Genomic DNA, 17275 nt, shown 5'->3' with positions numbered 1-17275 from the left:
TTGAGGCTCTTGTGATGCGGTCCCCTCAATTGTCAATTGATGTAATAACTATCTATCGTGCACCTGGGCCATACACAACTTTCTTAGACGAATTTGCTGAACTTTTGTCTGAACTAGTAACCTATGCAGACAAAATTATAATTATGGGAGACTTTAACATTCATATGAACTCCCCACACAGTTCACTTACTATTGCGTTTAGTTCTCTAATTGATGCATTTGGTTTTACTCAACTGGTTGACTTGCCAACCCATAAAAATGGGAACACGCTAGACTTGATTCTGACTCGAGGAGTTTTAACCTCAAACATTATGGTGCTACCGTGTACTACTGTTATCTCTGATCATTATTTAGTGACATTTGAGGTGCTAACTAAATGTAGAGTTAATAGAGCTGAGGGATTTAGCGGACGCAATATAAGCACTGGCACAGTTTCTGAGCTCTTTGAACTCCTTACTGGAGCAGTTGCGTCCTTTCCTAAATACAATGGCTCGATTGACTCACTCATGAATGAGTTCAATACCACCCTGACTAGTGTGCTGGATTCAATAGCGCCCATAAAACTAAAATCACGTCCTAAAAGACGCACACCTTGGTTTACTGATGAAACTAGAACCCTTAAAAAAGAATGCAGGAAATGGGAGAGAAAATGGCGCGCTACCAAGCTTGAGGTTTTCCATCAAACCTGGTGTGACAGCTTGTTAAAGTATAAAGCGGCCCTTGCCTCTGCAAAATCGGCCTACCTTTCGAAGGTGATTGCGTCTCAAAAGAACAACCCCAAAGCCCTTTTTGACACTGTAGCATCGCTTACAAGGCAACAGCCTATCGCAGACAGTTCGACACACTCTGCTCAGGAGTTAATGGTCTTCTTCACTAAGAAGATTCAATGCATACAGGAAGAAATTGCAAAAGATATTGTTAGTACCACACGTATTAAAGGACTGAAATTTACAGATGCACGACAGGGTGGCTGCCCTGGGAAAATGGCCGGTTTTAGTGAACTGTCACTTGATGATCTCAAACAAGTGGTGAATGCGGCCAAACCGACAACTTGCCAGTTCGACCCGCTCCCAGGTTCACTTATTAAAAGTCTTTTTAGCGTCCTTGGGCCTTCAGTTCTAAATATTATAAATACATCACTCTCCTCAGGTGTAGTTCCAGCAGCTTTTATGTCCGCCGTTATTAAACCCACACTGAAACGACCCAACCTTGATCCAGAAATATTAAGTAATTACAGACCTGTGTCAAACCTACCTTTCCTCTCTAAAGTACTCGAAAGAGTAGTGGCACAGCAGCTGAATGCTTTCATATCGGAGAATAACCTTTTTGAATCCATGCAATCAGGATTCAGGGCTAACCACTCTACTGAGACAGCTCTGATCAAGGTAACAAATGATCTCCTAATGTCAATGGATTCTGGCGCTTCATCACTTTTGCTGCTGCTGGATCTTAGTGCTGCTTTTGACACAGTGCGCCACAATATCCTACTAGAACGGTTGGAAAAATGGATTGGTCTCTCAGGAGCCGTCCTCTCGTGGTTCAAATCCTACCTCTCAGATAGGACGCACTGTGTTAAATATGGTGAAACGACATCTGAGCCCTTTAATGTTACCTGCGGTGTTCCGCAGGGTTCAGTGCTCGGCCCCCTACTTTTCAACATTTACATGCTTCCATTAGGTGATATTATTCGCAAGTACAATATCAGCTTCCATTGCTACGCAGACGACACTCAACTATATCTTCCGTTGGAGGAATCTTCCACACTAAACTGTGGAAATTTGGAGGCCTGTCTCACTGAGATAAAAGAGTGGATGTCACTCAATTTCTTGCGTCTTAACTCTGAATAGACCGAAATGTTAGTCATTGGTCCTTCTAAATGCCGGGACTTATTCTCAAAAACTGCTGTGAACATTGACAAATGTCACATCACACAGAGTGACTCAGTTAAAAATTTAGGTGTCATATTTGACCCTGATCTATCCTTTGAGATGCATGTAAAGCAAATTACTAGAACTGCCTTCTTCCATCTTCGCAACATTGCTAAAATCCGTTCAATACTGTCTCAGTCTGATGCGGAAACAATAATTCATGCATTTGTTACCTCCCGTCTCGATTACTGCAATGCACTACTCTCCGGTCTCCCGAAGTCCAGAATCAAGTCTCTTCAGCTAGTACAAAATGCCGCAGCGAGGCTTTTAACCAGGACAAAAAAGTACGATCACATAACACCGATTTTGGCTAACCTGCATTGGCTCCCAGTTAGCCAAAGATGTGACTTCAAAGTTCTCTTAGTATTGTACAAAATCATACATGGACTTGCTCCCTCTTATCTTTCAGATCTGATCTGCCACTATGTCCCGGTCCGAAGCCTACGATCTGAGAGTGCTGGTCTTCTGATGATCCCGAAAGCAAAGAAGTCTTCTGCTGGTTCGAGAGCGTTCTCCATCCGGGCACCGGTGCTGTGGAATGCTCTTCCCCCTGAGATTCGATCTGCAACCTCAGTGGAAATGTTTAAATCTAAACTTAAAACTCACTTCTACTCCATTGCATACGAATAACCTACTCCTCTTGTCGGTTGAAAATAGTTTGTGTAATATAGTGTAACAATCTGTGAAGCCCTTTGAGACTCTTCGTGATTTAGGGCTATACAAATAAAAAAAAAATGACTATATATATATATATATATATATATATATATATATATATATATATATATATATATATGTGTATATTTTTCATCATGGCTGCCTAAAAGAAATTATAATTCAATAGTACAGAATGTAAGTTAAGTCAAGCACAATTAACCAGCCAATAATCATTACCTTAAAGCAGGGGTGTCAAACAGGCGGCCCGTGGGCTGGATCAGGCCCGCTAAGGGATTCAATCCAGCCCGCGAGACAACGCTCAGAGAAGAGCAAGAGAAAAACGAGCTGCAGGTTGAAAAAGCCAGGTACCTCTCACAAACACTGCACTTGTAATTCTCTCTCCCCCCCTCCCTTTTTCAGTCCTCTCTTTCAGTCTCTCTGTCTCTCTTTTTCTCTATCTATGTTCCTCTTTTTTCCATTTCTCTCTCTGTTTTGCTCTCTTCCTTTTTCCTTTTCTTTCTTTCTCTCTCTCTCTCTCTCTCTCTTGCTGGTTTGAGGTGAACGATATATCTTTTTATTCTTAAATTGTAACACTTCAGCATATCTGTCACTTAATCAGTACTGAAGGATTTTATACATTTGACTATAAAGGATTTTGTACGATTGAATACAAGTTACATTTATTGAGTTTAATGCTGTAGTTATTTACTGACTGTGCCTCTTTTCAATGAGCAGTGAAAATTCAGGGCAACCTTGTAGGAAATATTGTTTACAGGAATGGCGGGAACGGGACGTAAGGCTGATAAGATAATCAGCACATCTGACGACGCAGAAAGGCCCTGATGACGGAGGACGGCATGCATTGTTCTGAGAAACGCTTGGTGCTGTTTTGAGTTTTCCAGACATCGCAGCGAGGTGGTGGAGCTCACGTTGGGCTTCATTGGCACGGCCATGGGAGGAGCCGGCACACCATCTTGCAGAAAGACGTGGGCCGAGAGGAGAAGCGAGAGGACTTTGAAGAGAGGGTTCCCCAGGGACTAAAACGCCACTAATTCGGCCTTATTCGATGGAGTTCACTTAGTTCAATTGTCAATGAAATTAAATCTGCCCCCGTGTGAAAATGTCGGCTTTTCTTGTTCATTTTTTCCATCAAGAAACGAGCGCGCATTGTTGGGTGAATGTAGGTTGTGTTTGGTTAATGGAGTCAGATAACTAATTTGAACAATTTGGTAAACCATACGTTTTAATATTTAATTCCCAACAGTACGTATTTGTTTTCAGTTTTTTCACTTCTACTATTTATTGCGTGAACAATCGGATAAACGTCTGTTTTTGTTTTAAAATAATTGTAGGTGGAGAAATTTCCATTTATTTTACACCACATGAGCCTCACTTAAGAGAAATCTGACATGATCGTCTGCCCTTTTGCTACTTCGGACACCCCCCAAAACCAAAAGCCTTGTGAAAACGTGGGCAGAAAAATAAAAGAAAAATGTTCCAGTTTGGTCAGTCTCAGGGGTTTGCGATATCTAATGGTTGAATATTACACCATGTCCCTTTAAGAGTTGATCCTTTTGCACATTTCCCCCAATTTCAAACAAATATTTACAACTTTCAAAACATGCTGCGCCTTTTGAATATTTTCAACCTCGTCACGCAGTTAAAATAGAAGAAGGCCAAGCTGACCAGGATGTTCTTCAAAAGGAAGAAAATAGGTGTGATGGTTCCAAAGACGGCAAACAGGGACACCCTCATGACCAAGAAGGGAAGATCCTGGAGGACGACACCTGCCAAGGAAGAGAAAGGGCTTTGGGGGACGAGGACGGCTCGCAGGGTGGACACGGAAGCCAGGGTGAAGACGGGGTACACCCAGGGCGAGTAAAAGACGGCGAGCTGGCCCGCCACCCGCACCATCTCCACCGTGTCCAACCAGAACAGGAAGCAATCCGCAAACGCCTCCGACCTGGAGTCTCTCCTCCTTAGGAAGCTGAGGCGCCCTCTTGAGGAGTACAGGTAGGCCCCGCCTGAAGTTCTGGAGGCGATCGGCGCGGCGCGGTCTGCGGTCGTGTCGGGCTGCCCGCAGGGGGCGTCGGGTGTGCCGGGGGTCGAGGAACCGCGATTGGGTGGAATGCTGATCTGGGCTTCGTTGGGTTGCACGGTGTTGCTGATTGTCTCCAGGCGGGTCAGAACCAGACTCGGTAGCTCAAAAGTTAGGTCCATGCTATCTGCTACAAATTCATAAATATGGACAAAAATACAACAAGATCATCGAAAAACTGGTTTCTCAAATATACGTTACATTGTCCGAGGAGCCTGAATGGACGGAGTCTCTCCACCAGGTCCACACAAAAGAGTGACATCAGCACCAAAGAGGAGGGTAACTCAGCAAAATGGTCCAGTCGCACCCCCGCGCAGACCTGCACCTATAGCAGGGGTCAGATCTTAAGTTTGGTCCCAAAATGGACCCCTGGGGGAAACCACACTTTATTTATTGAATATTTGATGTGCAGTACAGCCGTCCCAGGTAACATGTTTTTGACTTTTTCTGATTTCAATCCTACTGAGCTCACAGATTAATCTAGTACAGGGGTCAGCAACCTTTTGGGTGCGGAGTGCCACTTTCAAATTTCCTTGTAAATCAGTGTGCCACACCAAGATTAATGACTCGCGCAACATTTTTTGAAATATCCAACAGAGCTGTCATTTTACACCAGTCCAAAAATACATCATGGGTGGACATTTTAATCGTATAACCCTTTTCGAACCAAGGTACACTTTTATTGATAAAAAAGTTCCGAGGCACACCCTCCGTCGAAAATGTTTGAAAATGAAGTTGTGTCAAATATTTCACTGTACTACCTCATAAGCAGATAATTAGTATATAAAAAGAAGAAAATAATACTTCAAATAAAAAAGAAAGATGTGCTTTGTTTTTATTTTTTACAGTGCAATCTTAAACCGCTTTGTTAAACAAATTACGTTATTAAATGTACTGTGCTATCTCAAGAGCAGATAATTAGTAGATAAAAAAATATATAAAAATCTAATGCCACCTACTGATATGGATGACTATTACAGTTCCTCGTCTGAAGAGTGCAAAAATACTGAATACATTTTTGGAAAGATAAAATTCCAGCGGCACACTGGTATAACTGACCTATTTATCTTCCACTATTCACTGTTCATCAATGAACTAAAATATGTATGTGAACAACATATGGAAAGGCCTGTAGCCATTCTGACTTCAACTTTTTACCACAAGGATTAACCAGAATCAACCATTCTTCATTAACAATGAACTACAATCAAATGCCATACCATTCATCAATAAAATCTTATATCAAAACTTGAAATAACAGCAGCAAAGCAGAAGGCATACGCGCACACACACAATTCTTAAAAATATTCGCCATCAGTAAATGGTTTTCTGTGATTTGCTATGCAGTGAGCAATATCATAGTGTTGTTGTATTTAGCGGTGACAAAGGTTTTCAGGGTCTTGTCAGACTCATCATTGAATCCATGTTAATGTTTCTTCTCGTAACGACGTTTAACACTTGCTGTGCGAGATACAACGCTCTCGAGGCATAATGCACAAAACAGCACGGTCATTTTTTTTGCACAAAGCCTCGTCTGTCCACGCTGGCTGAAAAGAACGAGATGTTTTTGCTCGAGGAGCCCTTATGATTTGTTCATTAATCGCACACGTGTTTCGTTGGCTGCGTTAAAACACGGATCTTTCCTCCTCTGCGAGGCGCAGCGCAGACACGCGCTCACACACCAAACAGAAAAGGAGGGGCGCTAAACACAGAGCGCAACGGAAAATGTCTAAATTTCAGGAAAATTTTGCTTCAAAAAATCATTATTTGTGTTATTCTGCCGTGCGCTCGCGTGCCACTGGTTAACCCCTTGTGTGCCACTGCTGGCACGTGTGTCATAAGTTGCCGACACCTGATCTAGTATGATCGAATCAATATATCTATTTTTTTTAATGAATAAAGTTTTCCTAGATGTAGAAATACACAATGTCCGTTTGAAATAAAGCCGTTATCTGCACCAATTCCGTTACCTGGTATTGGTACTTGAGGTAAGATCTTAAGCTAAGTCTAAGCCCGACCCGACCTGAATTTTGGCCCGGGTTGGGCTTAAAATGTCAATTATTAGGTTTGCCTCGAGCCGGGCTTCTCTCTCGCTGACTTTTTTATATTAGATATATGTTTATAAGAATGTATACGAAAGGGACGGGTGGGTACTAAAGTCTTTCTCTTAAAGTGCCACGCTAGATTTTTAAGGACACAATCTTTCAATTTTCAAACCGTTGAAATGGTGGACAGACTTCAAAATTTCCTGTCAACTCTTAAAAAAAAAAATCCATCAATGATGGAAAATTGTCAGTTAAAGTAACTCTCTGCAGACACAGAAATATAAAAGATGTACATTTTATTCGAGCCTGTTGAACTTGGATTTTTTACAAAAGTTTTTTTTTAATTTGCTATTATAAATCACCTGTCCTCCCCCCGAGTCATCAAAAAAAAGATGTGAAATTTTGGGTTTGCTTCGGGCTCAATCCTGCATATCAAGTTAATTGGGCTTGAATACCCACATGCTTGGGTCAGGTCGGGGTGGATTTTTTTAGGGCCAATCTCACCTTCAACCTGTTGGGAATAAAACATTAAAATGTATGGTTTACCAAATTGTTCGAATTAGTTATCTGACTCCATTTACCAAACACAACCTACATTCACCCAACAATGCACGCTCGTTCCTTGATAGAAAAGATGAACAAGAATAGCCGACATTTCCACACGGGGGCAGATTTAATTTCTTTAACAATTTAACTAAGTGAACTCCCTCGAAATCGGCCGAATTAGTGTCGTCGGAGTCTCTGTCAAGCCTTCTCTCAAGTCCTCCAGCCTTCTCCTCTCGGCCCACGTCTTTCCGCAAGATGGTGTCTCGACTCCTCCCATGGGCGTACCAAGGAAGCCCCCCCCTGGGCATCGCGATGTCAGGAAAACTCAAAATAACACCAAGCGTTTCTACGTCATCAGGGCCTTGTTCTCAAAACATCGCCTGCCGTCCTCCATCAGAGTCCCGTTATCAAAATTTCCTAGTCAAAATACTCTGGATTTGGAACAGCGTGACCTGTCATTGAACTATAGCCTACTCGGTGAAAATCTTCATTGCACTCAATAAATGTAACTTGTATTCAATCGTATAAAATCCTTTATGGTCAAATATATAAAATCCTTCAAACCTATAGATCACGGGTCTCCAACCGTTTTCAAGCTGATGGCCACTTTTTGTCACTAATTTGAGCAAAAGGGCACCCAGTTTGATATGAATTTCTCAAATAGCAATGTAGCTAACAAGATGACTTAATAGTTGGCTAAAAAGTTAAACGGGTAAAAAAACGAAAAGAGTGCTAGATAGCTTTTCAGTTTTGTTAGCTATCTAATTAGCCAGATAGAAACCCCAAAAAAGGTTAGCTAGCTACAGTAACTAGAAAGGCCCAAATATAGCTTGATAACTATCAAAAGAGATCACATTTTAGCTAAAAGCACGTAAAGATAGCTAAAGAACTTGCTAAATAGCTTGAAAGGCAAGAAGATGGCTAGCTACAAAGCTAAAAAGGTAGCCAGCTAGCTAGCTAAAAAACTGACATTTTTGCTCATCCCCGTTATATAAAACCCATAACTTAGAATTTAGTTTTTTGCATTTCCTGTAAAAAAAAAAGAAAAAAGATGAATAGAAACATTTGTTTAATACATGAATAGATTGTCATTCTGTTCTTTTTATTAATTGCTCTAAAATATTTATCAATACTTGAATAGATTTTTTTGTCCAGGAAGCCCATGAACTGGAATTGATTTGAGTTTATAGAATAACGACTAATGTTTCTGTGTTGTTACTATGTCATTACCAGGTTAAACATTTAAAAAATAGGTTTAAATAGACTCAGACAACCAATAAAAAAATGATTATACTAGAAAATCACAATGACCCAGCACTGGTGAGCTATTTTCAGAAGGGCTCCGCAGGCACCTCAACTGTACCCCTGCCGTAGACCAACACACAATACCTCAAAGAACAAAACAAAACAGTCAAACAGGAGTACACAAATACTTGGGAATGTTAATGATTTATCCTAAATAACTGACGGTTACAGGATAACTTGCGTGTTTTCTGGTCAGCGATATCTTCCTGCTCAAAAGCAGTAATAAACTACTGGAAAACCTTGTGTACAAAGTGCACCCAAACTATTTTATTCTTATTTTAATAGTGTTATATTATTAGTTTTGGGGGGGCTTAAAGAAAATGAATGATATATATGGTACAAGCAATATATACAGTATATATATCTATATATATTTCAAAAATTCGGAAACTTTTACTTTCTGTGCAGCCCGTTATAATTTGGCCCAATAGTTGCTGGCTAATGCCTTATAACGCCAGAAATTTAATACGGATCATGTATTCCCATGTCCTCGGTCTGCTAAACACTTCAGCATCACTTCTGTTGTCACATACAAGCCTCTATCTGCCAACTGAATCTACAACTGAATACAGTCATGGTGGCACCGTTTCAAGCACAGAATATGAAGGCGCTGAAATTATCATCATGGAGATATTCTCCATAACATATATACTTGCATCCAAGCCAAATTTACAACTGTTGAATAAAATAAGGGCGACAAGGCAGAATAGTAGTTAGCGCGTCTGCGACACAGTTCTGAGGTCATAGGATCAAATACAGCAGGGGTGTCAAACTCATTTTAACTCGGGGGCCACACGATAGAACAAACATTCTCTCGGGGGCCGGACTACTAGATTAAAGAGAAAGCAAAAGGGATAAAGAAATAAGAGAAAGAGGGAGGGAAAAGGAGAGAGGGCGGGGCAAAGAAAGAAAAAGAGAGACGGGGAGAGAGCGTGAGAAACAAAAGATAAAAAGTCGTGAGAGAGAGGGAAAAGAGGAAGAAAGAAATTCAAAGAAAAATAGAAAGACAGAAGGAGAGAAAAGAGAAAAGAAAGTGCAAGGGGTATGAAGAGAGAAAGAGAAAAGAAAGAAAAGGAAAAATGGAAGATAGAGCAAAAGAGCTTAAAAGACACAGAGAGACAAAGAGCAACAAAGGAAGAGAAAAAGAGACACAGAGAGTGAAAGGGACAGAGACGGAGTGTGAGAAAAGGGGTGGAAAAGAAAGAGAGAGAAATAAAAAAAAGTACAGTGTATTTGTGAGAGGCACCTGGCTTTGGCAACATCAAGTTGACATATTTCAACTTGCAGCTTGTTTTTCTGTTGCGCTTATCTGAGTGTTGTCTCGCGGGCCGGATTCAATCCCTTAGCGGGCCTGATCCGGCCTACGGGCCGCCTGTGTGACACCTGTGAAATACAGCCTTCCTGTGCGGAGTTTGCATGTTCTCCCCGTGCTTGCGTGGGTTTCCTTCTAAAACTCCGGTTTCTTCCCCTCTTCCAAAACTATACATGTAAGGTTAATCGGTCGGTTCAAATTGTCCCAAGGTGTGAAGGAGCGAGTGAGTTGTCTGTCCCTGTGTGCCCTGCCACTGAGTGTCCCCTGACCAGCTGGGATGGGATCCAGCACCCCCGCGACCAGACTGCGGATAAGCAGTGCAGATAATGGATGGATGGATGAATGGATGATAAAAAACAGGATGGATGAATCAATGGAGAATAAAATACTCAAATCAGGCGGGTCAGCTTATATGCACGTATTTGGTTGCATCTCACCAGTACTTAACAAATGGTAGGCAGCAGGGGCCATGGCACCGGATATGGAGAACGTGTGCTAAATTTTGGTCTTATGTTTGCAATAAACCAGGCCTGGAGAAAAAAAAAGAAAATATCGTGGACAAAAACAAGAAATGCAGGAGGAGATCTTCGAGTTGTTTGAAACCCAGAGACAAAATGGATATGGTGTGTTTCGGCTAGGTGTTTATTTGCAAGCTTTCAAGACTAGAAGAAGTATGAAGGCTTTACCAAAATCCACAGGGTGGTGTCCACGTTTTCTTCTATTTTTTACGATGTGACCATTTTAGGGGGTCTGCTTCTATGCGTGGATATTCGGTAACCACATAGTTACTTTCAGAATAACGCATTACTTTTCGTGTCAGTAATTTGGAAGGGGAACCTAGTCAATTTGCACATGAAGTGAATAGTTCCTGTAACTAATCCCTTTTCCCCAGTGAATGAAGGATCATATTATAACGACATTATATAGTTTACAGATTATATATACTTCTATAGATTTTCCATTTTGTTCCTTACCTGAGAGCTGGCTATCAAGATAGCAAAGCAAGGTAGCGTGCACAAGAGAAGGTAGGTCAGCATTGTTGGTCTCCTTCGCAGGTGGAGGAAACAAACACACAAACAGAATGATTGCATCCTAACAGGCGGCCATTTTTACGCAATCTTTTGAAAAAATGCGTTTCTTCTTAATAAGTCAAGCATTTCGATTCCTTTACATATGAATGAAATGAGCTATTAAGTTATGAAGATATACACTTTTTTTTACTTTAGTGTGCTCAAAGTTGGAGGTGTCAGTAAAATCAACTACTCTTTAAAGGGGCAGTGTGTGCTATTTAGCGCCTCTTAGAGAAAAAAAACATTGTTCATTAAAATATGATTGATTGGAATAAGCACAAAACGTCTGTTTTTGAAAACTCGTAGGCGGAAAAATCGAGGGGGAGCTGACATGGTTGTCTGCCATCTGGCTGCTACCACCCAAAAGCAAAAACATTAGGAAAAGTTGAGCAAATAATAAGAAAAAAATGATGCGGTTTGGTCACTTTCAGTCTTCGTGGTTGATATCATTCACACCGCCGTGCGGGAGGAGGATGAAGCCATCACTCAATCAGCTCAAATTCGACGTTTTGGAAAAATTTTACAAAGTCTTAAAATTTGTGGAAAGAAGTCACCCAGAAAAAGTATTAACGGGTCGGGCTATCGCTCATTACGATGACATACACCTCGCGCATTTCCGACAGATTGTCAAAAGCCGGCAAAGGTAGACGTCGTTGGATCAGTTTTTCAAGAAAGGCAGGACAAAAAAACACTGTTAAGGATCAGTAAACAAAGAGGCCAGTAGTAGAAAGGTAAAGACATAATTTATTATTTCCTTTACTTTGTTTTTTTTCACCTTATGTGCATCTCGTTTCACGTTTATTGTGCGGTAATCTAATTTTAATATGTATGTTTCACGGTCTGATGCTCTCAAAAGATTTATTAGAAAAATATATGATAATTTTGCAGTGCTTGGAACGGATTAGCACATTTACATGCAAAAGACGTCTCTACTTAAAAATGTTTCAGGATACAAAGCTACTCTCAGAATGAATTAAATTTGTAACTAGTGGTACCACTATAATTCGTACTTTTTAGTACTTGACACGATTTTTTTTAAAACTTTTTCCACACTTTTCATACATTACAGTATTTTTTTTACCTTTTCATACTTTTCATTAATTTTTGTGCTTATTCCATACTTCTCAGTACTTTTTCGTGACTTTTCAGAATTTTTCAAAAGTTTTTATATTTTCCTTACTTTTTATAATTTACATTTGTGAACATTTTCATACTTCTCAGTACATTTTTCACTGATTTACATTTCTGTTTTTGTTGTCTTTCTGGGTAGTTTTTGATTCTTTTTACTACTTTATTAGTTTTTCACACTTTAAAGTATTTGTTTTCAGTACTTCAGGATTACTTTCCTACTATTCCATACTCCCCCTCGGATGGGTCTGGCCTTGATGCGGCGAGGGGGCTTGCGTGTTCCAGTGACCCTGGAGAGCGATACCGTCGGGAGCTTGCTCCTGGTAGGGTCACCCATGGCGGGCCGGTCTCCGGGGTAGGTTCCAGACAAACAAAGACCCCAGCGTGTCGGTACGCTGTGAGGTGGCAGCCCCACCAACCGACTATCCTGCGGCGGGCTAACAACTCACCCAGGAGAAACACACTTTGTTACGAAACTGACCAGAGAAAGAAGCCGGACTGACCAACACGGTAACGGACCCCAGCCTGCCCCCGACCAACGAGTACGGATCGATCTTCGTCATAAGACCTGTGTCGCCACCTGGAATGTCCAGACACTCCTTCGCCCCGGAGCTGCCACCCTGCTGTCCCGAGAGCTCTGTCGCTATAACATCACCATGGCAGGGCTCTGTGAAGTACGATGGCAAGGCAATGGTGAAACAACAGCTGGCAACCATTGCTACATCTGGAGTGGCCCCGAGAGTCGGACCGGCCTTTACGGTGTGGCTCTTGCCATTCCAAAAGCCCTCCGGAGGTCCCTCATCAGCTGGACACCAATAAGCGACAGACTACTGTCTGCTCGATTCCTCCACCATCACGGCAGGATGACAGTGATCGTCGCCTACGCCCCCACCGATGTCGCTGATGAGGATGCGAAGGACGCGTTCTTTGACCAACTCCACCAGGCTGTCAACCAAGCCCCACCACACGACGTCACCATCATCCTCACTGATGCCAACGCCACTCTATCCAGCAATGATCGGTCCCCCGGCTCACCTGTCGGCACCACCTTCGTTGACAGCACAACAAACGACAATGGCAACCGCCTCCTCCTCCTCTGCCACCAAAACAACCTTTGTGTTGCTGACACCTGGTTTCCCCGGAAATGCATCCATCACTGGACGTGGTACAGCCCAGATGGCAGAACCAGGAAGGCATTGGACCACATCCTGATATCACGACGCTGGAAGTCGTTTGTAACCAACTGCCGGGTGTTCAGAGGAGCACAGCTTGGCAACACAGACCATTGTCTGCTGGTGGCCCAGCTCAAGCTAAAGCTCCGAGCCAACCAGCACAAGACTCTGCCTCGCCCCGACTCCTCCCGACTCAGCGACCCCAACATCGCCAGAGACTTCAGTTGCTCCATCCGCCGCTCTCTTGATACCCTGGCTCCTGACAAGCTGACAAACTGGGCGGCCTTCAAGGAAAGTGTCCTCCAGTCTGCTCACAATGTCCTCGGACGCCCGCGATCCTCCCCGAGAAAGCCCTGGATATCAGAGAGGACACTAAACATCATAGACCAGCGGCGTGAGGCCCGACTCCGAGGCGACCTCACAGAGTATCGGAGACTGAATCGCCTGCGCAATGTGGCCATTGCTGAAGATAGGGAGAGGTTTTGGCAGGCAGAAGCCCAACAGCTTGAGTCCGCGGCCAACAACAACAACATGAGCCGCGTATTCAGTCTACTACGCCAAGCCCGTAGCGGCCCACACATAAAGACAGCCCTGGTAAAGGACTCAGACGGCAACCTCATCATGACAGAAGCCAACTGCCTCGAGCGCTGGAAGGAGCACTTTAGCCTCCTCTTGCAGCACAGCACCATCCCGGCTGATCCCACCCTCCTAGGGGCTGCGAGCACAGCACCTCCTAACGACACCTGCTGCACAGACCCTGTAACACCCGAGGAAGTGAGAGCTGCTCTGAAGAAGCTGAACACCAAGAAAGCCCCCGGCATCTGTGCCATTACCGGCGAGATGCTCAAGGCCGGCGGTGATGGCATGGTGGAGTGGCTAACCCGCCTATTCAACCAGGTGTGGGAATCGGAGCAGCTGCCCACCGACTGGACCAGAGGAGTCATCTTGCCCTTCTGGAAATGCAAGGGCGACAGGCTTGTCTGTGAAAACCACAGGGGCATAACCTTACTCTCCATCCCGGGCAAGGTCTTTACCAGGATCTTGCTCAGCCGTGCCCTTCCAGCAATCAGAAGCTGCCGCCGTCCCCAGCAGGCTGGCTTTATGCCCAACCGCTCCACAACGGACCACATCTCTGCCGTCCGTTTGCTGATAGAAAAGACCCGTGAATTCCGTAAAGATCGCCATCTATATATCGGATTCATTGATCTGAAGGCCGCCTTTGACACCGTCTGCCACTCTTCACTGTGGAACATCCTCCAAGCTCTCAAAGCACCACCCAAGATCATAGCCCTGTTCAAGCTGCTCTACAGCAACACAGAGAGCTGTGTCCGTATCAACGGCATTGACTCCGACTGGTTTGCTATCTCCAGCGGCGTTCGCCAAGGCTGTGTGGCTGCTCCCGACCTTTTTAATTGCATCATCGACCATCTGATGTTCAGGGTTAGTGAGCGCATCCCCGGAGTGTCTTTCGGCAACTACCACCTGACTGACCTGGAGTATGCTGACGACACCATCATTCTCAGCACTTCCTACAGCCAGCTGAAAGACGCTCTGGGCATTTACAGCGAAGAGGCAGCGCGGCTTGGCCTGCAAGTGAGTTGGACGAAAACCAAGTTCATGTATGTCGGTGATGGACCAGATCCACCTCCCATCCAAATTGGTAGCGACATCGTAGAGCCTGTCAAGAGCTTTGTATATCTGGGGTCCATGGTGACAGACAATGGGGACCTAAAACCAGAGATTCTCCGCAGAAGAGCCCTGGCAGCATCTGCTCTGCAGTCTCTCTGGAAACCACTCTGGCGGCACCAGACCATCGCACGCAAGACGAAGCTCCGCATTTACAACCTCGCCGTACTCCCTATCCTGCTTTATGGCTCAGAAACATGGCCCCTGAACGACACCCTGGCCACAAGAATCGATGGTTTTGATAGCAGGGCTCTCAGAACCATCGAGAACATCAGGTGGCCCCAGCGAGTCTCCAATAAAGAGCTCAGAGCCCGCACGTGCCAGCCCCAAGCATCTTCCTTGGTCGCACAACGCCGCACCCGCTGGTTTGGCCATGTCCTTCGTCTACCACCAGACCATCCGACACGAGCCATTCTCCAGTTTGACCCAAAGGCCGCAGGCTGGAGACGACCACGAGGGAAACCCCGCACTCGATGGCTCGACGTCGTTGCGGGCGACCTCCAACAACACGGAGTTGCCGTAGAGGATGCAGAACAGCTGGCACAAGACCGCCAGCATTGGAAAAACCTGGTTCATCTGGTCGGCTCAACGCACAGGGACGGGACCCCCCGACCTTCGCTGGAGCAATAAGTAGTAAGTAAGTATTCCATACTATTAATAATTTGCAACATATCTTTTATATAAATGTTCATACTTTTCACTAGTTTTTGTAATTTTTCCGTACTTTTCAGTTCTTTATAGTAATTTTTCAGGATTTTTTCGTAACATTCTATACTTTTCATAATTTACAGCATTTTCTTTTCCTTCATCGTACTTTTAAGGATGTTTTAACAATTTTTAGTACTTATACTTTTTACTTCTTTTCAGCCCATTTTTATAGTTTTTGCCTGTTTTTGTACTTTTTCCATACTTCTCAGTATGTTTCAGTACAGCTTGTCAGTACTGTTCAGGATTTATTCTCTATGTTTCTATACTTTTTAATACTTCTAGGTGTCTTTTCATATCTTTTACTAGTTTCTGTAATTGATTTTCTACTTTTCAAATATTTTTTTTTATTAGGGTGTTTTTTTCTACTATAAAACCCCTGACCAACAATGCGTTTAAAACCCCTAATGTAACTATCATATTATTATATATGTACACCGAGGCCATATCCCCTTAGTGGGGGGTGGCTAGAGTCGGGAACATATTACCATTTTTTGACTCTTTCCTGGGTGATTGATCCAGAGGAAGGGATTCCCAGTCCCCTCACTCAACACAACTGATGTGTTGTAACATTTTGTTGGGAGTCACTAGGTGACCAGACCCCCCAATTCCAACCCCTAATGCCGAGTGCCAAGCAGGGAGGCAATGGGTACCAATGTTGTAAGTCTTAGGTATGACCCTGCCGAGAATCGAACCAGCAACCTCCCAGTCTCGGAGCGGACGCCCTACCCCCAAGGCCACTACATCATAGACTTTATAAAATGAAACACCTGTTGTAGCAGCTGAATATTACTCAAAAGACTTGGACAAGAGAGGAGAGTTACTTTCAGAGTAAAGCGCTTCTTGGTGTCAGTACTCTGAGGAGTCAACTGGATTACTTTTTCAATGAAGTAACTAGGGAGTAACTAAGTATCTTTTTTTTTCTCTCTCCTCAGTTACACGCCCAACACTGACAAATAATCAAACTTTTTACTCACCATCGAGTCTTGAGTCCCCGTCCCCTGAGTACGCACAATTTGAGGGGCAGCCACACCAGCAGGGTGCCAGAGGCCACATAGGCCAAGGAGCAGGCCACCGCCAGCCAGTAGGTGCTTTGATTGCGGCCCTTCACGCTGCTCAGCAGGCGGGCCAAACGCTCGGCCAGAACCAGGACAGGGACAGCGAGCGCTCCGAACTGCAGTAGCTCAAACAAAGACAGCTTGAGGGTCTTGGTCGAAATCATTGTGGCCATGAAAATGGAGCGGAGGTGGACTCTGCTCGCCTCAGGAGGAAAAGCCAGCTTACGCTGCAAGCTTCTTTATGGTTTTGGGACTGGCTGGATTTTTACGAGACGCTCGCGTCGCGAGAATCGAAACTCAAAGGTCTTCCCGCAACTTTTTCTATTTGAGCAGACGATAAACTGATAGTAATTTAAAACGCTATCGTTACGTATTGGTGTATAACACAATATGAAAAAAATAACTCAAAGGAAGGGTTATACATGAGATTTGACAGTAGTACATTACAATAGTTGAGCAATGATTAAGAGTGGAAATCTTGCTGACGTTATTGGGATAAAGCTTAGCCACCAGGGTGGGCACTAAGAAATCGTGAGGGGGCACCCTCAACAATGCGTTTTTTTTA

General features: G+C 43.7%; 1 protein-coding gene across 1 annotated transcript; it reads right to left on the bottom strand.

Moving 5' to 3' along the window:
* Nucleotides 1-4199: 4199 nt before the first annotated feature.
* Nucleotides 4200-16874, bottom strand: tmem236 (transmembrane protein 236). The gene is made up of 4 exons (XM_088353411.1): nt 16630-16874; nt 10866-10938; nt 4885-5008; nt 4200-4813 (listed from the first exon to the last, which is right to left on the bottom strand). Exons 1-4 carry the CDS (start codon nt 16872-16874, stop codon nt 4200-4202), a joined length of 1056 nt encoding a protein of 351 aa, XP_088209537.1.
* Between the last annotated feature and the right edge of the window lie 401 nt (nt 16875-17275).

Source organism: Urocampus carinirostris, chromosome 1 (genome assembly GCF_059441175.1).
Source record: "Urocampus carinirostris isolate Australia breed hairy pipefish chromosome 1, RoL_Ucar_1.0, whole genome shotgun sequence".
NCBI lineage: Eukaryota > Metazoa > Chordata > Actinopteri > Syngnathiformes > Syngnathidae > Urocampus > Urocampus carinirostris.
The sequence above is the reverse complement of the archived record's forward strand: the minus strand, read 5'-3'. Positions and strand labels throughout refer to the sequence as shown.

Bases quoted from the DNA above. Each gene is read 5' to 3' on its own strand.
- tmem236 (XM_088353411.1), bottom strand. From the start codon at position 16,874: ATGATTTCGACCAAGACCCTCAAGCTGTCTTTGTTTGAGCTACTGCAG. The intron at 10,939-16,629 runs GTGAGTAAAAAG...CCACCTGCGAAG, and splicing joins CGGGGACTCAAGACTCGATG to GAGACCAACAATGCTGACCT. The intron at 4,814-4,884 runs GTAACGTATATT...ATGAATTTGTAG, and splicing joins ATTCAGGCTCCTCGGACAAT to CAGATAGCATGGACCTAACT.